This window comes from Monodelphis domestica, chromosome 3 (assembly GCF_027887165.1).
Source record: "Monodelphis domestica isolate mMonDom1 chromosome 3, mMonDom1.pri, whole genome shotgun sequence".
NCBI classification, from domain to species: Eukaryota; Metazoa; Chordata; class Mammalia; order Didelphimorphia; family Didelphidae; genus Monodelphis; species Monodelphis domestica.
This window is the reverse complement of record NC_077229.1, coordinates 96,581,333-96,603,629: the sequence shown is the minus strand read 5'-3', so window position 1 is coordinate 96,603,629 and position 22,297 is coordinate 96,581,333. Positions and strand designations below refer to the sequence as shown.

General features: G+C 49.5%; 3 protein-coding genes across 11 annotated transcripts in view; 1 reads left to right on the top strand and 2 right to left on the bottom strand.

The window, feature by feature from the left end:
- Positions 1–308: 308 nt before the first annotated feature.
- On the bottom strand, positions 309–17,430 carry ODAD3 (outer dynein arm docking complex subunit 3). Of its 5 annotated transcripts, XM_056822701.1 has the most exons (15): positions 17,221–17,430; positions 16,352–16,551; positions 5,389–5,615; positions 4,730–4,851; positions 4,323–4,400; positions 3,889–4,059; positions 3,644–3,745; positions 3,302–3,427; positions 2,932–3,054; positions 2,690–2,842; positions 2,015–2,175; positions 1,735–1,891; positions 1,333–1,488; positions 1,006–1,090; positions 309–850 (listed from the first exon to the last, which is right to left on the bottom strand). In XM_056822701.1, the coding sequence occupies exons 3-15, from the start codon at positions 5,552–5,554 to the stop codon at positions 729–731; spliced, it is 1,722 nt and encodes a 573-aa protein (XP_056678679.1). In that variant the 5' UTR covers positions 5,555–5,615; positions 16,352–16,551; positions 17,221–17,430; the 3' UTR covers positions 309–728. The 5 variants fall into 5 exon arrangements, with proteins under 5 accessions (XP_056678679.1, XP_056678680.1, XP_001364241.2 ...); XM_056822702.1 differs by lacking the exon at positions 17,221–17,430 and having other exon boundaries at positions 16,352–16,688; XM_001364204.5 differs by lacking the exons at positions 16,352–16,551; positions 17,221–17,430 and adding an exon at positions 6,177–6,309.
- On the top strand, positions 6,306–22,154 carry PRKCSH (protein kinase C substrate 80K-H). 5 transcript variants are annotated; one of them, XM_007488498.3, is made up of 18 exons: positions 6,306–6,438; positions 6,939–7,070; positions 7,389–7,505; positions 9,063–9,158; positions 9,258–9,315; positions 9,630–9,747; positions 10,862–10,991; positions 11,346–11,430; positions 12,143–12,221; positions 13,270–13,356; positions 13,976–14,137; positions 14,570–14,663; positions 18,819–18,888; positions 20,340–20,429; positions 21,030–21,104; positions 21,225–21,324; positions 21,417–21,570; positions 21,759–22,154. In XM_007488498.3, the coding sequence occupies exons 1-17, from the start codon at positions 6,402–6,404 to the stop codon at positions 21,561–21,563; spliced, it is 1,677 nt and encodes a 558-aa protein (XP_007488560.1). In that variant the 5' UTR covers positions 6,306–6,401; the 3' UTR covers positions 21,564–21,570; positions 21,759–22,154. The 5 variants fall into 5 exon arrangements, with proteins under 5 accessions (XP_007488560.1, XP_007488561.1, XP_007488562.1 ...); XM_007488499.3 differs by lacking the exon at positions 6,306–6,438 and adding an exon at positions 6,444–6,572; XM_007488500.3 differs by lacking the exon at positions 6,306–6,438 and adding an exon at positions 6,445–6,593.
- Positions 18,846–22,297, bottom strand: part of ELAVL3 (ELAV like RNA binding protein 3) — a 24,980-nt gene continuing 21,528 nt past the window's right edge. The window contains exon 8 of the mRNA XM_056822706.1: positions 18,846–19,016. The gene's annotated coding sequence lies outside the window, so the exon portion shown is untranslated. The remainder of the gene's footprint in view (positions 19,017–22,297) is intronic.

Here is a 22,297-nt window from a genome sequence, read left to right as displayed (position 1 = left end):
TCTCTGTGTCTCTAGCTCCCTATTTATCTGTCTCTACTTATCTGTGTGACCGTGGGCAAGTCCCTTAACTTCTGAGCCCGTTTCCTCATCTGTAAAATGGGGACAACAATACTTCACAAGGTTGTTGTGAGGAGCAAATGGGATAATATGAAAAATACTTTGTAAACCTTACAGCCCTATACAAATGTCAATACCTGGGGCTGTGTGCCTCTGCATCCCTCCCTCTTCCCCTTAGGACCAATGCTAATGACCCTTTTCCCCATCACCAGAAGGCCCTGGCAGGGCAGACACAGGAACACAGATCAGGCTCCTTTGTAACTTTTATTGCCTGAAATAAAAAATGACCACTGGGAGTCGAGCAGTGGGCCCTGAGTGTCATACAGGGCCTCCAACCTCCCCAGCCCCAGGAGATTTATGATTGATGGTGGGAACAATCAGGCATTAAGTTCCACGACCCCAAAGCTGAACCAGCAAGGCCTTGGGCCTGCCTCCCAAGGGACAGGGACACTGCTACTCTTGCAGGCCTTAAGGGTGAAAAAAGCCTCCTAAGACTTAATTCCTAAGTAGGAAGGGACACAAATCCTCTGGCTACACCCTGAGGAAGGGGAGAGGATCTAGGTCCAACAGTTGGGCCTTCAAGAAAGAACCTGGGGCTGGTCCAGGTTGGGGTCTGTGACTGCCCTTGCCCCGAAGGGGGCACTGGCAGCTAGGCTAGGAGGGTATGGAACCTATGACCGCCTTCGGGATCGGCCTCTCTTCTTGCTTCTGGACTCTATGAGTTTCTGAGACTGGAACTTCAAGGCTGCTCGGGTCACTATCTCCCCAGTCTCATCTTCACTTTCTTCCTCATCTAGGGGAGACATGAGCAGGATGAGGAAGGGGGTGGGGGACATTAAGATGTTCCTTGCCTCCAAGCACACAGATATTCTGGTACAGCATTCCTTGCCTGTCCCTGACTCCTTGCCAGAAACAACCCTCTCCCTACCTATCCTCAGCTGGACTCACCAAAGAACTTGTCCTTGGTAGTATCTGAAGGCAGTGAGATGCGGGTGTTGAAAGCAGGAAGCTTCCCCTCCAGGCTGGCATAATACTGGGGATAGAAAGGACAGAGTAAGGGGCTGCTGGGTGATAGAGGGGAATGGAAGGAAACACAAATCTCTAAAGAATCTACTTTGTGCCAAGCACTATGCTAAGGGCTTTACAAATATCCCCAATGAACAGTAGGGAAATGTCAAAGAATTCCAATATCTTGGGGCAAGGGGCATAATGGAAAGAGGGATAGTCTTGAACATTTTCCCACTTAGACCCCCCCCCCCTTTTCAGGGCTCCTACCTCCTGCTCAGTAAGATGATGCAGTAGGTCTGGCACATCGTGCCCCTCCATATCACTCTGAAGTTGGAGCAGCTTCTCCTCATTCTGAGCCATGAGATCCAGCACATAATCTGGGGCATTAGGGTTTAGCTCCTTTTTTGCAAATTGGCTTTTCTCCTAAGGGACGTGGGTGGGTGGGGGACTGAGGTCTTAGGAAGTTTATAGGCAATGCCCCAAAGAGAGAGTGACGGGATGGGGGGATGTTGGGAACAGCTGTGGGAGATTCTAAAAAACTGGTTGTAGGTCTGGGAGACTAGGCATAAAAGGGCAACATGCTAAAGTTGGATAAATAGGGTTCTGAGGGCTTGAAAGGGCTGGGGGCAGGGCAGATATGGGGGTAGGAGGAGGGATTCATGTGTATACCACAGTGATGGGTTGCAATTTGATGGCCAGATGCTCAACCCCAGCCTTGGCAGATAACAATGATCGAATAGTACTTTCCAGATCCTCCTTAGCTGCTGCCACTTGTTTCTCCTGGGTGCTCACATGTGTTTGTAGCTCAGCCATAAATTGATCATTCCTGGATTGGCCAGGGTGAGGTAGGGAGTGGAAGCAGGGCACAGGTATGAGGGCACATGAGAGATGCTAAGGCATTACACCAGCTCCCTATTCCCCAGCAGCACCTCCTTCCTCTTCCTCACACCTGATGGCCTTGGTCTCTCCTGCGTACTTGAGCTCAGTGAGCTCCTGCTGCAGATGCTTCTTCTCTTGTCTAAGCTTCGCAAGGGTCAAATCATTCTGTTTTCTTAGAGACTCCAAGTGTGTGAATGCATCACCCTGGGCCAAGAACCTGCGCACCACAGACTTCCCCCACCCACATCCAATCATTCAGAGACACAGAAGCACCTAGGAAAACCCAGTCTACTTTCCTTCCCACCTGATCAGAGACAGGGAGCATACAGAATCATTCTGAGACATTCTTGGACACTGGAACCTGCCTACTCCACCCCTAGGGTCACAAGGCACATGAGAACATAGATTGCTCACCTAAGGATACCTAAGGCCAAAAACACACAAAACATATAAAGAGACACTACACATATTCTCTCTCTCTCTCTCTCTCTCTCTCTCTCTCTCTCTCTCTCTCTCACACACACACACACACACACACACACACACACAGAGTATCCCTCAACTTGGGGGTATTTATTGACATGTCTACATATCTGGAGTGGGGCCCTTGGAGAAGCTCTACAGCCTCAAGTCTTCCTCAATCTGGAGTATCCTCTCCTGGTTGGGTAGGGCTAATGAACAACAGCAGCCAGAAGGCCTGCTTAGCTTTCCCCTCCCTCAATCCCCACCCTGTAAAATGACTCACATTGGGATCAGCTACACCAGTGGCTTCCTTGATCCTATCAAAAGCAATCTCTGTCTGGAACATGTGCCAGCGGCCCTTTAAGATGTCTGCTTTTGTTCCCTGCATATCTACAATTTCTTCAGATCTAAGTGGTATATGATCACGATGCTGGGTCTGTGGACACAGTAAATGGCATGGAAGGCAAGGTCTTCAGTTCTCCTGCCACTTCCCTTCCCTGTCTCCTCTGACCTAAATCCACAAACCTTCCTCTCAATCCGCTCATTCAAAAGCTTCTTCTCTTCTGTTCGCTTCTTGGCCTCCAACATGACCTTCTCTCTCTCCTTCCTATCTTTGAATAAGTTCTCCTCTAGCTTCTGAAGTTGGCTCTGGTAGGGGAGGAGGTGGCAAGAACATCAGGGAGAGAAGACTGAAGCTCATGAGGACCAAATGTTGGGGTTCCTGCCCCTGGCACAAAGGGGAAGGAGTTGCTCACATACTCATAGCCCTTGTTGGTATACCAACCCTGCCAATTTAGGGGCCCAGGAGACTGGGGTTACAGCTTTGTTAGGTTTAAGGGCCTCCAACTGTGATGTACTAGAGCTTGACCAGGGCTAGAGTGAGGCTGTGCCATACCTTGGCAGAGTCCCGAGCTACTTCGGCTTCATGGTTCACAACCTGCAGTTCTGAGAACTCACGTCTTAGTCGAATGACTTCAGCCTCCATTGCATCCAGTTTGTTCTCAAAGTTCAGGCTCTCATCCTGAGAAGGTGGGGAGAGGAGGGCCCAGCTGGAGTGCAAAGGCCAGGGAAGAGAGACCACTATTCTTTCCAGATCCTTGCCATAGGGCCAAGTGCCCTCCTGACTTCATCCAGGTTCAGAAAGCAATTTCTTCATAAGTCCCTATGTATAGAACCCCCATCACACATATCTCACCCCTTCCTGTTCATCCCTTCCCATCATTCCCACAGGCCACACCTGCATGTAGGCCTTCAGCTGCAGATAAACTTTAGTAATGTTCTCTGCTTCATCACCCTTCAGCTTGGCCTTTTCCAGTCGATTTTCTAAGTTGCGGGTGGTCTAAGGGAAAGGAGACAGTGATTGTCCATGATTCTCCTCTCTCTGGGTCATAAACCAACCAGGAGCTCCATGGTCCCATAACCCCCCTCCCCCCCATGCTCTTTTTCCTATCCTGCTTGGGTTGGGCAGGACCTAATTCCCACCTTTGCCACCTCAGTGTCAGTGCCCCGTAGTTCATTTGTCTCTAGAGCTCGAAGGGAATGCTGTAACTGGAGCTCTTCAATTCGTCGCTGCTTTAGTTCTGCTTCATGTCGAAGGGAATTTAGCTGCTTCATCTTTTCATTCAGCCGATGATCCACAAGGGCTAGGGCTTCCTAGGGTCCATATCAGGTAGAGATAAAATGTATGTATATATGATATAGACATCTGGTACATATATACACACAACTATATCATATCTATAAAAACATATCTCTGTGTGTACATATATAGAACATATATATAGTATGTATGTATACATGAACACACATATATTATTTATATTCTGAGCCAGAAGCCAGGACTTAGAGAAGGAGGGACTCCTGGAAATCTGGAGGTTGTATGTTCTGCCATGTCTACAGCTATGTTTGCTACCTACCTCCCCATTCTTGTTTCTCAGATGAGACTTTTCATCTTTCCATTCTTTGATGACCCATCGAACTACTTTCTCCTCACCCTGTGAAGTCAAGAAACCAAACACATTCCCTACCACCCCCTACTCCCAGGCTTTTTTTGCCCCCTGACAAGGGTATCAATGTCTGAGGATCTCCAATACCTTTGCAACAAAGTTCCCCATTCCACCACCCTTATCCCATTTGGAAAAGGGAAGGAGCCTTGTTTTTATGTAACAACCTGTTCCCATGACCCAGATGGCCTTAGTCTAGATCAGCCCAAGCGCATGGTAGCTTTCCCCTTAAAGGTCAGTGGAGCATGGGAGCCTCTTCCCCCTCCCACTTCCCCCCAGGCCTGTCCCCTCATTTCTCCTCCCTCCATCCCAGCCCTCACACTGAGCATGTCTGACAGCCTATGGTATGATATCTTGTTCTCTTCCCGAAGATGCTTAATGGTTTGCTTGTTCTTTTTGATGGTCCATTGAGTGCTCTCATAGAAGGACTTACGGTCGCCCTCTGGGGGCAAAGCAGGGTGTAAGCACTCACTCCCATCTCCTACTTCCCATCTCCTCCCTGCTCCCAACTATCATTCCCATCCTTCAGCCCTCCTACCCTCCTCCTGAATCTCCTTTCTATCTCCCCCATTAGCTCACTACCAATTCTACTCTTCCCTTCACTCCTTTTTCCCCTTCCCCACCTGACCCTATTCTGACTTTATTAACACCCTATCTTTTATCTTCTTCAAAAACCAAGCTCTCCCCAAGCTTCCCCAATATTCCCGACCTCAATATTCTGTTATGACCCCAATTTTATCCATCCCATCTCCCTACCTTTTCTTTCTTGGCTCTGATCATGATCATTCCCTCATCTCTCCCTAAGCCCAATTTCCGTTCAGTTCTCAACTCTCCTTAACTTTTGATTCTTTACTCTGATGTCCTAGACTCATCTTCTTTGTGACTAATTCTCCAAACCCATCCCACCCCCTCCCCAAGGCTTAGGCCACCTCAGCTGTTCTGTTTCTCTCCTTTCCCTTACCCCCATACACCTACTTACCCAACAATTGGATTTTTCGGTGCAGCTCAGAAATCTGCACATGAATAGGAGGCTTCACTCCAGCCTGGATGGGAGGTGGCTGACTCGATGGAATTCTTGGCTGACGCCTTGAGGCAAGGCGACGGGGTTTATGGAAGGAGGAAGGAGCTGTGCGTAGGGGAACCATGTTTAGGCCTTTGCAAAGGAGTCTCCTTAGCTTCTGGGTGAAGGGTAGGATAGAGTCTATCCTATGGGGAGGGAGCAGAAATTAGCTATGAGCAGGGGTACAGAAAAAGGATATCTGTCTGGATAGAAGGATCTGAATGTGGCCAAGCCTGTGGGATTTAGAAAATGGGGAGCTTAGCCTGGGAAGTCAAAGAAGGAACTAAGGGGAGATAAGGATTGGGGTCCAGGAAGAACAGAAGGGATCTGAGGCTTATTCTCAGTGTTCAAGAAAAGACTGTCCCAGGACAGAAAGGGACCGTGACAAAGGCTAGCGCCTGGACATTCCCGGAGCGAGCTCTGCTATCTCCTGCGGCTCAGATACGAGGGTCCCTGGGCCTTCCATCCAGGTTAGGTCCAGATGGAGCCTCTCAGCATCTGTCTCCGTTGCTAGGAAACCACCTCCCCCCTCCCGCCGGCAGCTACCATGGAAACTAGTCGCGTCCCACGCGATCCTTCCCATTGGCTGGCGCTGCGCTGGGAAGGGAAGTGGGACCTGCCTCGAGGTTTGACGAAGCATGCTGGGAAAAAAAAAGGAAAGAGGGAGAGGAAGATTAGGGGAGTGTCGGGTAGGCATTCCGGCTGACCTCCGGATGATCTCAGGCTTCTGCTCCCTAGAGATCAAGCAGAGCTAGTAGTGACCCCAGAGAAAGAGGGCAGGGGGATTTTTTTATTCATTTCTGCCTTTTCAGCAGTAAATCGCTCCGCTACCAAGATGGCGCCCGCAGCCGCCATTAAGCGCGAGTCTCGGCTCTGAGGGTCCTACTCAAGATGGCTGTTGTAGATTGAGATTCTTTTCCGCCACTCTCAATATGGCTACCAGAGTGGTCGCTGCCACCCGTCTTCCAGGTAACTAGGATTGGGCAATAGGACGGAAGTGCTGGAGTTTCTTGTTTCCGCTTCCTGTTCCCGGCTGGATCCTGATCGGTCGTGTACTGGAGAGCTGGGAGCAGAACGAAAGTGGCTTCTGACTCCCATTCAGCGTAGGTCCATTGGCGAGGTCGGTGAGTGGGAGGATGGTGAGGGCCTACATTTGTGATGAGGGGTCTGCATTGACTGGGTGATGGGTAAAGGTCTCCCTTTGTCTGGGAGGAGAGGATGAGGTCTCTCAATGGCTGGGAGTGGGGTAGAGGTGCCCATTGGCTAGGAGGGTTTTTGAGTGGCTCCCGGGCCAAGAATTGGGTGGGCCCCATTGGCCAGGAGGGCAGGTAAGTGACCACTATTTGCGTGAGGACAATAATTGTCCGCTTTATGATTCTTATTGTAGTCTGAAAGGTAAGAATAGGCATCCCTTTCTTTGACCTGTTAGGTCCTCACCTTCTCCCATGTGTTCTTCCTCTTGCCCTAAGATTTGCTGCTGCATTCTGTGTCCAGCACAATGTTTCTGCCGCCGCCGCCGCCGCCGCTGCTGCTGCTGCTGCTGCTAATCACTATCACAGCTGCTGTTGAGGTCAAACGGCCTCGGGGTGTCTCCCTTACCAGTGAGTCTTTTTCAGGAGGTCAAAGACTAAAGTTAGGAGGATATACCCAGAAGCTTCTAGCAACTTTCTAAAGTTAGTGGAACTGCCTGGGCAGTGTAGAAATTTCCCTTTCTCTGGTGGCGGGGATGCTGGGACTAATATCTTTGAGTTTCTGATTGGTAAGGAAGTAGCCTCTAGGTTAGTACTTGTACCTAATGACCTGCATTAGTACAGGGGAGACTGTTAGAAACCTTTTGTAGTCAGCAGATTCAGATTCATTAGGCTCACTGACCTCATGTGGGTGGAAAGTTAACATTATTATTAACCTATACTCTTCAGATCATCACTTCTATGACAAATCTAAGCCTTTCACCTGCCTGGATGGGTCCTCCACTATCCCATTTGATCAAGTAAATGATGACTACTGTGATTGTCAGGATGGCTCTGATGAACCAGGTAGGTATCAGGGACCCACTGGAGGTGAGTAAGAAGGAGCAAGAAGAATGTCCCTTGGGTGAACCTAACTACATCTTCAGGATTGGGGAGGGTTATAACTATATCAGCTGAGAGAGGAATTCCACTTGGTCTTCATTTAGTTTCTCTTTTGATCTCTTTGTGTTCCTGTTTTTGTATTTGTCCTGGTCACTCTTTTTGACTATATTTATTTGAACTTTGTTCAGGCTATCCACGTGACTGGGAGTCTAACTTTTTCTTTCTTTCTGTTTGTTTTTCCATCTATATATGATGCATCTTTCCTTTCTCTATGCTCATCCATCTGTCTTGACACGCATTCATATCTCCCTTCTATATATATTGGCCTGTCCCATTTGTCCATCTGCTGTCTGCTTGTCTTTGCCTATGCGTCTTTATAGATCTGCCTTTCTGTGTGTCCATCGCCCTTTTTTATCCATCTAACTGCTTCTGTGTGTCTGTTCACTCATATTTGTTGTCTATCTGTTTTTCTGTTGCTGCCTTTTTGTTTGAAGATTTCTTCCTCCCTTGCCTATTTTTGTGCCTACCTGTCTCTGTTCATTTATTTTTGTATGTCAGTTTGTCTTTGTCTCTGCAACTGTTTTCTTAAATTGATCTGCCTGACTGTATCTAGTCATATGCATCTGTCCCCACGTATATCTATATCCTTTCAACTGTCCATGTCCGTCTTTCTGCATGTCTCAGTATTTTACTCTATATCCATATGAGTCTGTCTGCCAGTTTGTCTTTATCTGTATGTCCATCTGAATGTTTCAGTTTCTATTTATCAAATCAAATCAACAAGGATTTATTAAGTGTCTAACTCTTATGAGTCAGGAACTGTGCTAAATATTACAGATATAAAGAAGACAATGGGGAAAATCCCTGATCTCAAGATGCTAATAATCTAATGAAGGTGGAAAATGCAAACTACTTTAGACAGTCAAGATATAAAAGGGTATATTGGAGGAAATCTCTGAGGGAAAACAGTAAGTCCTTTAGGAGAACTAGGAAAGTTTGCTTATTGAAAGGGTCTTCAGCTGAGATTTGAAAAAAGCCACAAAGATGAAGGTGAAGAGAATTCTAGGGATGAGATATATACAGTGAAAATAATCTTCAAATTGGGAAATAGAGTATCTTATTTGAGTAAAAGCAGTGGGGATACCAGTGTCACTGAATCAGAGAATGTGGACCTGATTAAATTTAAGAAGACTAGAAAGAAGGATGTGAGCCAGGTTATCTAAAAGACCTTAAAAGTCAAGTAGGGGATTTTATTTTCAGCCTTGAAGGCAGTTGTACATTATCTCCCTGCTTGCCTTGTTCATCCCCATGCCTTTGTGTCCCTTTATGTCTGTGTCTTTCTGCTTTCTCCCCTGTGTCTGTCTTCATGACTCTGTATATGTCTCCCTGCCTTTACCTCTATTTTCCCTTTGTCTTTCCTTCCTTTGGCCTGCTTCTGCATGTTGCTTCATTTCTCTCCTTGGATCAGCTTACTTCAATTGGATGTAGTAAATAACTTCTCCCCTTCTCTGTGACTGCCAGGGACTGCTGCCTGCCCAGAGGGACGCTTCCACTGTACCAATGCTGGGTATAAACCCCACTACATTCCCTCTAGCCGTGTCAATGATGGGATCTGTGGTAAGACTCTTTTTAAAGCTGGGTTGGCTAGAGGCCAAGGTTAGGACAGCTATCCTGGTACCAAGAGGTTTCAGTGGCCCCTCTTAATTCTTTCTTTAGATTGCTGTGATGCCACGGATGAGTACAACAGTGGGGTTGTCTGTGAGAACACATGCAGGTACCTGAATTGGGTAGGGAGGGATTCATCTATCACCAACCTCCATTTAGAGGTACCAGGCCTCTTAGACTCCAAAGTGGACTTTAAGCCCTCAAACACACACAAGTACATGCATACACACTTAAATTTTACCCTGGTCTGCTCTTCATTCTCTCCTCATGTTTAGACTTCCTCAAAGTTAGGCTAAAAACCACCAGTCTTGTTGTCAGGGTCTCAGGAAACCCTAGTAGAATGTTCCAAGAGGTTTGTTTCTAGGATTTTGCTTTTCCTAACCTTTCGATGCTTCCTCCTCCTCCATGATGGCTACCCACCAGGGAAATGGGCCGGAAAGAGAAGGAAACTCTAGAACAGATGGCAGAGGTTGCCCGTGAAGGATTCCGGCTCAAGAAGATCCTGATTGAAGAAGGGAAGAAAGGCCAAGAGGAAAAGAGGGTGAGATGAAGTGGCATTCCTACTCTGGTCTGGAGGGATTGCCCCTCTTTGGAGAAAGGGTAGGCTTTAAACACAACCCCTAAATCCTCATGTGACATCTTACTATCTGTATGACTGACTAAGTCTCTTGACATCTCTGGGTATGTCTTATCTGTGAAATGATAAAGTTGGAAGAGTTTTTTTTCAAGGTCTGTTTTAGTTAATTCTGGTGATCTTTAGTTTTATCATGATTCTAGAGGTAGAGGAAGGGGGTTAAGGATTATCTGTCTGATGGAAAGTCTGTTAAGGTTTCCTGGTGTCATCTTCAAGAAAGTCCTGTTCTTCTTCTTTGACCCTCCTCTTTGACTCCCACCTCCCCTCACTTGGCCCCAATGCTTATGTTAGAGCAAAGCAAATAGAATTGTGCTACAAGACAAGCAGAGACAGGTCCCTTGATTCCTTTGTTTGGTGAATCAAAGTTTTTGCTTCTCATCAGGAAAGTTAACTGTATATCCTCTTCCTCATTGACTTGATGACTATCTTACACCTGATTTCTTCTTTATTAAAGCTGCAGGAAACTCCCTTTCTTTATCTCCTTGACCCAACAAATATCCTACCACCATAGGTGTGGTCTGACTTGCCTTGGAGACCTAGGAAATAAGGGGAAGCACAGCTTTCCTGAAGTAGAGGGTTGGTTCTCTGTAACCTTTGCCATTTGCCCCATAACTGCTAATAGTCATAGGGCAGTGCAGTGAGTCAGATTAGCAAGTGACAAAGAAATTGTAAAACTGTTATGTCATAGAAAAGTAATTTAACTTGGAGCCAAATGATTGGGTTTAAGTTCTCAGTCCTACTTGGGTGATGCTGAACAAGACCATTCCTCTTTTTAGCATTCTGTTTTTCCCCTGGTAAAATAAGGGGATTGTCTTAGACTGTCCCTAAGGCCCTTTTTAGTTCTGCATTTGTGATCATATGGCCTTGAGGGTTCTCCTGATCTTCACCCCATCCTTAGACTTCTTGAATGGGAAGAGATGTCTGTTTCCACTCCCTTTGGCCAGTCCTGGGGACTCCATCCCTGGCCAGACTGGCTCTGGAGCAAAGAGTGATCAAGGACTTTTCTCTTTTGGACAACCAGATCAAGCTCCTTGGTTTGCAAGAGTCGAAGAAGACTTTGGAGGAGCAGGTGGCGATGCTGAGAGCAGTGAAAGAGGAAGCAGAGAAGCCTGAGAAAGAATCGAAGGAGAGGCACCAAAGGCTGTGGGAAGGTGACCTCCCCAAAGGCCTCTCTCTGCTCTCATTCCCACAGGGATCCCCTCATGCCCTCACAGCATGAGATGGGACGATGTTTATTGTTATCATAAGGCATTATTGACAACACTAATGAGGATCAATGCCAAGAATGAGATGGAAGCTAGAAGAGTCAGGGAATGTGCAAGAAAATTGGGAGAAGTGAACCTTGATGGGTAGAATTTGGTTTAAAAAGGACATTCCAGGCAGACAGAGCCAAACAGGCTTGGGGGGGGGGGGGGGGTATTCCCTTGCCCCTACATTACCCCCTGCCTTTTGGGAACAGCCCCAGTGAAGAGAGAGCATTAATGGAGGTGCTTGTGTGTGAACAGAGCAGCAGGCAGCAGCCATTGCCGCGAGGGATCAGGAGCAGGCTGCCAGTGCTTTCCAGGAGCTGGATGATAATACTGATGGAGTGTGAGTACTGGAGCCTGGGATAGGGATGATAGCTTCCTCCCTGCAGCTCCTCTCAGGTTCAAAGTCCTAGTCCTTGCAGAATTAGTTTTAGTCCTCTATCCCCTTTAACCCAGGGCCTAAGGGTTGTCAGGTAGATATGCTCCTCTCAGGCAGCTTGAAGATTGGGAGCCACATTAGATTACCAGAAACGTTTTAGCCTTGAGGCTGGCTCCCTGGGTATCAAAAGATCAGCTGAAGACAGGGAAGGTATTTTTTGTTAAAGGCTTGAGGCTGTCACATACCTATTTTTTCTAAATCTAAATTAATAGTAATAGCCCCATAGATTTAAACTAGAAAGGGTAGATGTCACCCAGTGCAGCTTGCTCACTTTACAGCTGAGGAACTCTGGGGCCTGTTGAAATTAATAGATTTTCCCAGAGTCATAGAGCTAGTAAGCATTGAAGACAGGATTTGAACTTGAGTCTTCCACACTTAAGTCTATTTCTCTATTCACTATCTGGCTTCTGGGGTGTCTTGGTGATTGAGGAAGAAATTTTAAGTATTTCTGAGTAACTTTGGGATGGTGTTTTATCAGCCTTAGCTGTCTGTCTTTTCTTACCCTACACCCATGGCCTCAATCTCCCTCCACACTAAGTAAACATCTTCTTAACTCTTGCTACTGAGATGACCATTTCTATGCCAAATGACTCCCCTTCTTCCTCTCTCTTTCCAGGATTTCAGTGGCTGAACTTCAGACCCACCCAGAACTAGACCCAGATGGTGATGGGGCTTTGTCAGAAGCAGAAGCCCAGGTAATAGGGCCCCCACCCTACTAGATGACCCTGCAGTATGTATGTCTACCCTCGTCCCCAGCTAGGGTATCCCAAGGACAAAGAGGCTGGGAGCAGAAAGGTGGAGACTAGACATGCCCTGCTTTGAGCTGGCCTAGCCACTTGGCCACACCTTCACATAGAGGACAGGGCCAGGCCTTGAGGGATTCTTTAGTGGAAACCCCTTGGCAGCTATAGGCCCAGAGGTCTTGGCTAGATTGTTTCCTCCTATCTCCCACCTCCTAATGGGTGTCTTGGGTCAGCAGTAGTTGACTTGGTAGTTGAATCTTCTTTGCAGGACCAGCTGAGTAACTGAATGTGCCCCTTCATTTCCCAGGACTGGGGGGTTGGGGGTAAAGTGCAGATACATGTCTTGCCTATTTTATTATAGCTGGGCCTAGGGGAGAAATGCCAACCCTGATAATAATGGGACTCAGGTGAGAGCCCTGTGTTCTGTGACATGTACACACATGCCTAATCTCCCTCAGGGAGTTCACCAACTTGTCACTTCCAGAAGATGCCCAGGGAGGGGGAAGCTCCTTCAAATATGCACTGCCAGCAGGTGACAGTGCCAGTGCAAGGAACTCCCAGGACATCCCCATTTCTATGTTAGTTGTGATTTTCAGCCCCCACTTGACATCCTATCCTGGGCCTAGATCTCATCTTCCCATCAGCCTTGGCTCCAAAGCCTAAACAAGAGCCATCCAAGGGTCCTGAAGGGTAGTGATAAAAACTAGAAGGTAGGAGGGGGAATGAGAGGGAGAGAGCTATAGGTGTCCCTCCTCTAAGCAGTGCTATCCGTCCACCCAGGGTGGCTCTACCTGCCTCAAAGAAAGTATAAGGCATCTGTTCTAAATCTTACTGTGTGCCCTTGTTTGAGTAATCTAACTTTTGGTGTCCTATTTTCTTATCTGTAAAATGGGATTACCAACCCTGTCTCAACTATCTCCTGCTTCACAGTGAGGTTATAAGGAAAGTCCTTATAGCCTTTAGTGTCAGTAGATGCTACTCTTGTCCTCTTCTGCTCCAGGCTTTTCTGGGAGAGGCCTTGCAGGTGGATGCTGCCGGATTTAGAGAAGGCCTGTGGGCAGCCATCAAGGATAAGTACCAGCAAGAGGTTAGTAGCCTGGGCCAGACAGCCATGGGGGCAGGGGAACAGACTGTAGCCAGCAGGGGGAGACAATAGCATACATAGCCAAGCTGAACCAGAGCCAAAAGGACTCTGACCTCACAAAGGATCTAACAGCCGTGGGGGAGGCAGGAAAGTAAGCAGAACTGGGACTAAGATTTCGTTCTCTGGAGCCCATCCATTCCAACCAGCTGGGCCAGGCAGCAGCAGATGCTGCCATTTCTGATTAACAAGGCAGCTGCCACCCTTGATTCCTCCTCCTTACCCACTGGCTCTGGCCTGTGGTCATAGTGGCAATGCCCACCCTCCATTCCCCCCAGGTGAGCCCTCATTCAACAAGAGCCACTTTGCCTTTGCCAATGGTTCTGCCTACCCCATTCTGATTCCCCAGGATCTTTTCCTAAATTAGGGACTTTTTTAACCCAGAAAAGCAAGCGAATGAGGGGAGGCTTTGTACCCATGGGCACCAATGACAGGGTGTGTTGGGATTGGAAAGGGGACAGGGGATCTCCAGCCTCCAGACCTGGCTGTAGCTCTAGCCCCTGGTAGGGGGAATGGGAAAGTATTGCTTCTGTCCTCCATGGATCTTGATTGTGCTGCTTGCTAGTCTCTGCCCACTATGCCACCTCTTACTGAGACCACAGTGGAGGAGATACTGGAGACCCCTGAAGAGCCATCCCCAACTGAGGATGAAGATGAAGGTCCTGGGTTGGAGGAAGAGGCGGAGGAGGATGAAGATGATGAAGAGGAGAGCCCCGAGGAGGACAAGGTGGAAAGAAGCCTGAGGTTCAGAGGAGGAGGGGTGCCAAGGGATAGCAGTCACTGATTAGCTTCTTGGAAGTCCATTAAGAAATGGCATCCATGCAAGCTGCTCAGGCTGGCTATAGCTAAAGACAGGAAAGGCAGGAGTAGCTCCTCTCCAGGGCCCAGGGGAATGGCTTAAAAGGGATGCTGTTGCCTGGTGCTGGGGGGAAGCTGTTTGTTGGCTCTGCCCTCTGGAGCCTCCCCTCCCCCCCCCCCTCCAGCCCAGCCTGGATCAGCCTTTGTTTGGGCTTGGAGCCTGGGGACCTTCAGCCCATGCAGAGGAGGCAAAGGCTCTCTAGGGAGAGAGGGAATGTAGGAGTGCAGAGAGGCCAGGTGGTAAGGCTAGGGCTTGGGTTAACCTTGTTTGTCACCTTCCTCTCCTCCCCCTCCCCTCCAGGAGACTTTGCCCCCACAGCCAGTCAAGGTGGATGAGGAGGTAGAGAAGGACAAGATGCCTCCGTATGATGAGAGAACCCAGGCCTATATTGATGGTATGATGGGAAGGGAACCTGGGACATTTTCTTCCCAGTCAGGCAAGACATCCCATAGCTTTGAAGTAATGATAGGGCTCATGGTCCACCCCCTAACTGCAGGGGGTCTTCCTGAGGGGGGCTTGTATGGCATCTAGGCTTTCTTCCTCATGGACTTCACTTAGTACTTGTCTAAAAATCATGGAGCAGCCCCAGATATAAATGTGTCCATGAGAGAGGTGGGCCCTCATCTCAGGAAGCTTCCATGCTAGTTTTCTTCCTACATGAAAAGTAGGATTACATTGCAGGCATTGACACCTATAATCACTCACAATCCCGTGAGTGGATCCAACTGTCAAACCTATAGGAACTCAGGAGGAGGGGGAGATTGCTGTGCTGACGGAAGTTGAAGGGGACAATGGGAGAGAAAGCCAGAGCAGCCTTTGGAGGGCCTGGATCTGGAAGATGGGGATTTGGGCAATAGGGCATTCCCATAGGGGTTTTCAAGAAAAGGGTTATGTTATAAAAGTGGTGATGGGAATAGTAAAGGCTTAGGCTCATGGGATGTCTCAGCTAGGGAGCAGGGAAACTTAGAACACAGGATTCTAGGGGTGTGGAAAGGACCTTCAAGACCAACTATGGGTCCAATCCAGCAGATGGCCAGAAGGCCCAGAGAAACAAGGCTTCCTTACTCCTGGTTCAAAGGCTCTTCCCCACAGTCTGTTATGAATATGAGGTGATGATGAGTCTGAGAATGATGGAGGGGGGCAGCTGGGTAGCTCAGTGGATTGAGAACCAAGCCTAGAGGTCCTAGGTTCAAATCTGGCCTCAGCCACTTCCTAGCTGTGTGACCCTGGGCAAGTCACTTAACCCCCCATTGCCTAGCCCTTACCACTCTTCTGCCTTGGAGACAATACACAGTATTGACTCCAAGACGGAAGGTAAGGGTTTTTTAAAAAAAAAAAAAAAGAATGATGGAGAAGGGAAGTGAGAAGTAGTCTTTGAGTGGGTGCAAGGTTCCTTGGCCAGGGGAGTAAGTACATACATATAAGTTGACATAACTAGGGTCATTGCCATCTTTCCCTGAATGTGACAGGAGATGACTTAGCTCATCCTGGAGGGAACTGGTCCTTTGCAGTGGGAAATGAGAGGAATTTTAAGAATAAGGTCTTCTATTGCCCCACGTTGAAGGTTCTCAGTTGAGCCTAGGCTTTGTGTATAACTAGAGAAGTGGGAGGAGGGATTAAGGGGGTACTGGGAAGGTTGACCTGCTGTCCTTGGAGAGGAACATCTAGGGTACTGGGTGGTATCTCACCATGGAAGCTGGAACTGAGGCTATAGACATCCACCCTGAGGTTGGGAAATAGATCTTCCTTACATAGAGTTTCAAGTGGAATTGACCCAGGAAAATTAGAAGGTAGGAATAGATAAGCATGCTCTTATAGGGCATCCTTCCAAGCCAGAGAATGCCATGCCTGGCCTTATGTCCTTTTTTTTTTTTAAGCCCCCTACCTACCTAGAGCTAAGAAGTTGATGTCTTTTTGCTTTCTCAGAAGGTGCTGGCATTGCCCCTTGTCCCTGGGTGTCCCTTCAAATTTCCCTCCAGGCCCAGCACATCAAAAGGGAAGCACTCTCACTTTGCTCAGGGTATAAGAGGGCCTTATTGGATTTGAGTGCTGCTTTGCCCTGATTTGTGACCCATCACTGACCTTTGAACCTCAGTTTCTATATAGTGAGGCTGTCAGCCTTGTTGCCCTCCATAGTCCCTTAGAGAGGCCCAGGAGCCAGTGTGCAGAGGGAGATCTTCAAATGGCTCCTATTCTTTCCTGTCTTCAATGTTGGGGAGCAGAGCTTATCCCTAGGGATCAAATTGGAAACTGCCCCGTCTGATGATCCAGGGTTTGAGAGCCTAGAATAATTTGGGGGACAGTGAATGGTAGTCTTGTGACACATGTACCATATAATATGGGGTCAGGCTGATCTCCAAGCTCCTTATATGGGAAAGAAGGGAGACCTCACTTCTCTGCTCCCTCTCCCAGCATATTTCCACACCTCCACCCTCCCCAGTCAATCATCTGGGAAAATCTTTAAACTCAGAACTGCCCCTCCTACCTGCAGAGGTGTAAAAATATCTTTTTTATGCACATAGCACTTGGTGCTCAGCTACTGCTCAGTCACTTAATGGGGAATGGGGCAATTTTCCCCAGCTGCTGGCCAGATCATGGGGGTAGGGCTCCAAAATGAAGAAAATTGTTGAGAAGGTCCCAGGGCCAGCCCAAGGGGGTTGGGCCTAACCATGGATGTGTGTTGGGGAATCCTCTTAGGGGTGTGGCCTCTGGATCCCCTATTCCCCTTTCCTACCTCCCCATGGGCCACTGGGCTTGTTTGTGAGTCTCTAGCAGGCACTTTGGCTCTAGGATTGGGTGAGGGAGGAGCAGTAGGAACCCCCTGGGAGGCCTCCAGTGAGTAGGGAAGAGAATATTCTAGGCTTTCTGCTGAGAAACCAGGTTTGGCTGAGACCTAGGTGCTAGTTGTGCCCTGGCTAGTGAAATGGGGTACCCAAACTGAGGCTCCTCACCCAGGCTAATTTTCATCCATGTCCTGAGTGAAGGTCCTGTGCCAACTGGAGCTGGGGCAATTCAGGGGTGGTTTCTGGGTAGGCCTCAATGCCACTGCTCCTGAGGTCTGAATTAACGTTCCCATTGGGATGGGGGGGTAGCCTTTCTTGAGTCCTTGCTCTCTGGAGCCTGTAAATCAGTTTAGAAGAGCTCAGATGATAGTTGATGCTGCAACACCCCAGGCTCCAGGTGGGGGACAGCCTTTTACCACATTTCTGATCACTGTCACAAACTGGTTCAGAGAGGGAGCTTGTGGAGTGCCCATGGGTGTAAGCTTTGTTTTTGTCTACATGCTATGACCCTATATGTCTCCCCCACCCCCCAAAAAAGGGGCAGCTGAATGAAACCTGTCCTTGGATTTGGGTTCAACCTTCCTCTGGGAGAGAGTCTGCATGGCCATTGAGGAGTTGTGATAGTGGTGTTTTGTGGAGGCAGGTCTGCCTGCCCCAATAACAAGCCTCTTCATGTTGGCATTAGCCCCTCAAATGGGAGGGGCTTTGGGGACATGGAATTTAGAGCTATAAAGGACAGACCTGGGAGTCCTGGACTGGACTGGATTGGACTGGGAGGTTCAAAGTCCAGCCTTCCTGTGAGGTCCAGGGCGAATAACCTGACATCTCAAGGTCACACAGGCAGTGAGTGACAAGACTATCATTTGAACTTCTGCCTCAGTACTATGCCCATGTGTATGTACAATGTCTGGAGCAGGACTGTTGGGGGAGGTAGACAGATCTCTGCTGGAATAAGCACGTAGTTTCAGAGAGGAATATATTGTTTCTATTCCCCAGGGAAGAGACAAGTAAGGCCAGTCATGGGTGTGGGGGACACCAGGGCTGGAGGCCTAACAAGAGAGGCACAGCTTTCACACAGTTGTCTCAAACCCTGGGCTTTGGAGAGTGCCGGGGCCTTTTGCCTGAGAGGAGACCTTGTCTTGGTGGAGGGAGCCCCAAGGAAAGGGCAGTTATCAGGCCTGGGGTTGGGGAGGGAGGCACTGGCCTTTCGATCTTGAGTGACTGGATGAGTAGCCCATTGAGAGTTAGGCTAGAGAGCCTCTCAGTTTGCTGCTCTGGGATGTTCCCTGAGGGCTACCTTCCCCAGACACAGACAGCCCAGGATCAGGACCTTGGAGTCCCCAGATGGCAGTTGCATTGTACCTGTGGGGAGTGGGAGTGGACAAAATCCGATTTTTAGGCTCATTTGTCTTTATTTCTTACCTGTAGTTCAGTGCTCCTTTGCTCTGGTGTCTTGGGATAGACTGAGCTCTGGGAAAGAGCTCTGGGTTTGAAGTTCCCGCACCCATGCTCACATCCTAGTTCTTCAGCAAATAACCTGAGCTGTTTTCCCATCTTTAAAATGGGAGAGTTAGACACCCTTAGAAGGCCACATCTGTCTGGCCACCTGTTTTTGTATGGCCCCTTAGACTAAGGATCCTCGGCTTGCTAGCCACTGAACCAAGTGCTCCTCTAATGAGCCCTTCCAGGCCTGAGATACTGAGTAGAGAGGAGGTGATCTAGTGTAGCTGCTACCCCTCCATGCCTTGGTGTTTTGTACCTTTCAGCGGCCCAGGAGGCTCGGGATCATTTTGAAGAAGCCGAAAAGTCACTGACAGAGATGGAAGAGTCCATCAGGTAGCCCCCTGCTCAGGGATGGAGTGGGAAGGCGGGATTTGGAGGGTGGAAGGGAGGGTGCTCATTCCAAATGCTCTACATACACACCTTCCTCATCCCTTGTGAAAGATCATTTGTCTGCCCCAGGCCTGGAAAGAAAAGGAACAGAGACTCCTATGCTGCCATCATAGGCTGTAAGACCTCTAGCATCAAGTATCTGCTGTGTACTAAGTACCAGGAGAGATACAGATGAGATAAGCCAGAGAATTGACCCTGTAGACCTTACAGCCTAATAGGGCTTGAGCCCCAAAGGCACCTAGCTGTGGTATGGGAGTATCTAAGAGTGAGCCCTTTCCTCAGCAGTCTTAAGGGAAAGGGACTGCAATCAGCTGTGCCTCAAGAACTTCAGTAGGAACCAGAGGGCCTTCTCTGCTTAAGCTTGGAGTCTTTGTCCTAGATACTTTCCCCTTCTGTTGGCCATTTCCCCCTCTTAGTTCCCATGAGGCATTCTACCCTTCCACCAAACTGTCCTCTGGGAAGCTGGGGCAGGAAGCAGCGGCCCTGTGTTTGGGCAGGGAAACTTAAGTCTCCTCATGAAGTAGGGGTGTCGATGGGCTCTGGCCTGAGGAGATGAGTCATTGATGTAGCCTGAGCCCAGGACCTAAAACCTTTGTGGAGTTGTGATCAGCCCCCAGGAGAGAGTAAAAGCCATAAAACTGGGGGTCAGGGGAGGGATCAGAGGCATAGACAAGCTCTGCAGGAGGAATCCCTACAGTGTGCTTTTGGGGGGAGCATAAAAGCTCCTCTCCTCTGCCTTGAGAGACAAGGCATTAACAAGGGTCCCCCAGATATCCTGGTGGGGAGGGGGAAGGGTAGAGGAGAGCCCAAGCCCTGGGATTTGAAGTTGGAACCCTGTCCTCTCCTGCCACCACCTCCAGCAGGGCCCTAGGGTCCCAGTAATTGGGGGGTAGCCTTGGTTACAAAGAGGTGCAGAGGTGACTTCAGCAAGGAGTCTCATCCCTGATGATAGGGGAAAGAATGGCTCCCTGGGGCTCTCTGAGACAGAAACAGGGCTGGGGGTGGTGGGGACAGACCAACAGTGACTTGGCTAGCTAGAATTGGACCCCTGGTCAGTGAAGGACCAGGAGACCCAGAGGCATCAGGTACATGTCCTGAATCCAGAACTGGGAGAAACCAGAATTTGAAGGGATCTAAAAACAGACCATCAGAGCAGAAGGACTCATAAACATAGAATATTATCGGTGCTGGGAAGAGGGACCATTTAAGGCTGCCATGTTAGGACTGGTGAGGAGGAAGACCTTGGCTTAAGTCACACAGGAAGTAGCAGGGCTGGGATTTCAGTCCAGGACCTGTCCCCTTATTGTCTGCTTATCATTAGTTGGCATTAGGGAGGTTCCTTGACCCAAGGTGAGGCTGCCCTCTGACCCATCCTTCCTGTTCTCCCACTGCAGGAACCTGGAGCAAGAGATGGCACTGGATTTGGGTCCCAGTGGAGAGTTTTCCTACCTGTTTGGACAGTGCTATGAGTTGTCCACCAATGAGTAAGTACCTGGGGACTGGCAGCATCTGAGTCACATTAGAAAAGGAGGGGATCTGGGGAGAGGAAGGCCTATTCACAACCCCATTGGAGTCCCAGGGTGTCTCCCTGGGCCCATGAAGGCAAGAGGACAGGAAGAAGAGGGAATTTGAACTTCCGGGAAGGGATCAGACTGTCCCTGAAGGTAGATTCTGAATCAAGGCCCTCCCTGATCTTGGAAAGGAAAAAGGAGGGAAAGCAAGAGACGAGGCCTTCCCTTTTCCTGCTGACACACCATCCTGGCTATTTATAGCTTCTCTCAGAGCCTGGGGTTGACTAGAACCCCAAGAGGGGAAACTGTGCACATGCGCACCTGGCTCCTAAGACTGGCATCTTGGGGAAAGAGGCTTCAGGAGCCCAGCTTCACTCCCCCAGAGCTCTTCAAGGGAAGCCAAGGATGCCTGTAGGTGCCCCACCACCTCCTCTCAGGAAGGAGGGGACAGCTGCCAATAAGGACCAGTTCACACTCAGAAGGGGCCAGCAGCCCTCAAGGCAGCTGCTTCCCTGTAGAATGGAAAGGCCCTCCCACACCCTGCATCCCTGATGCCCCTTTTTGTTCATGCAGGTATATTTATAGATTATGTCCCTTCAACCGAGTCACTCAGAAACCTAACCACGGTGGTTCCGAGACCAACTTGGGGTGAGTGTCCTCCCTTTCCTCAGCCTTCTTTCCCACTGCCTCCATGTCCCAAAGCCCTGCCTCCTCCCTCCTTTGCCCCTGGGCTCTCAGCCCCCCACTCCCCCCCCTGTCTCCCTGCAGCACATGGGGGTCCTGGGATGCATCAGAGGAGGAGAAGTTCCATGTTATGCATTATGAACACGGGACAGGCTGCTGGCAAGGCCCCAACCGCTCCACCAAGGTGAGAACCATCAGGGTGGGGGCAGAGCCCCAGTGGGACCCCCACCCTGAACTCGCACTGACATCCCTTGGATTGGGGGGATGGGTTCTCAGGTGAAACTGGTGTGCGGTAAGGAAACCGTGGTCACAAGTGCTACAGAGCCAAGCCGATGCGAGTACCTGATGGAGCTGGTGACTCCGGCCGCCTGCCAGGAGCCGCCCCCGGAGTCTGCAGGGGATCCTGACCACGATGAGCTCTGAGCCCCAGGTACGCACTGCCAGGGAGCCAGAAGGTCTGGGTTCCCCCTTCAGGCCTGCTCCCCATTGCTCCCGGGGTCATCCTCAAAGGAAGTTGGCCAGGGCCTGGGCAGCAGATCTGCGATCTCTCCTGCACCCACAGTGCTGGGGCAGCTGCTGCTGAGCGCCAGTGATCACCTTTCCCATTCTTTCCTGAAGAATTCCAGGGGAGAAGCGAATACCTCCAGGACCTGTGCACACATCTCCCTCCTCACCCCAGCCCAGGGTACGAGACCTTGCCTGCCATGGCTCTTTGGGGCTCAGTCCATGGGGCTCTGCTCCCCAAGCCTTCCTCCTTGGGAAGTCTGCCATCTTGATGAAGGTCTCTGGGCCTCTGAAGACCATGAAGCCTCATCCATTCCCTATTGTCTGGATGCTCAAGTGACTGGGACACTTTGCCCTGCCCTCCCCCTCCCCATTGGCAGCTTCACCCACTGATGGTGACTGGATACCCCTCACCCCGGCCACACTCCGGGCACAGCGGGCTTCCTGCCTGCTTGGGTGGGAGATCTTGACCTTTGTGACTGTGACACAATAAACTCGGATCCTTCCCTACCACTGAAGTTGGTCTGCTTTCTCTCACTTCGGAGCAGGACACACTGGGCCACTTACTAGAGGCTATAGGAGGAGAGGGGCCCCGCCCTGCTAGGTGGAGGCACACGGTGAGTTCGAATCCTACTTCAGACCTTTCCATGGGT

Bases quoted from the DNA above. Each gene is read 5' to 3' on its own strand.
- ODAD3 (XM_056822701.1), bottom strand. From the start codon at position 5,554: ATGGTTCCCCTACGCACAGCTCCTTCCTCCTTCCATAAACCCCGTCGC. The intron at 2,843-2,931 runs GTTTGTGGATTT...CTGTGTCCACAG, and splicing joins ATGAGCGGATTGAGAGGAAG to ACCCAGCATCGTGATCATAT. The intron at 1,091-1,332 runs GTAGGAGCCCTG...TTCTATCCCCAG, and splicing joins ATCATCTTACTGAGCAGGAG to TATTATGCCAGCCTGGAGGG.
- PRKCSH (XM_007488498.3), top strand. From the start codon at position 6,402: ATGGCTACCAGAGTGGTCGCTGCCACCCGTCTTCCAG. The intron at 11,431-12,142 runs GTGAGTACTGGA...CTCTCTTTCCAG, and splicing joins GATGATAATACTGATGGAGT to GATTTCAGTGGCTGAACTTC. The intron at 18,889-20,339 runs GTAGCCCCCTGC...CTCCCACTGCAG, and splicing joins GAGATGGAAGAGTCCATCAG to GAACCTGGAGCAAGAGATGG.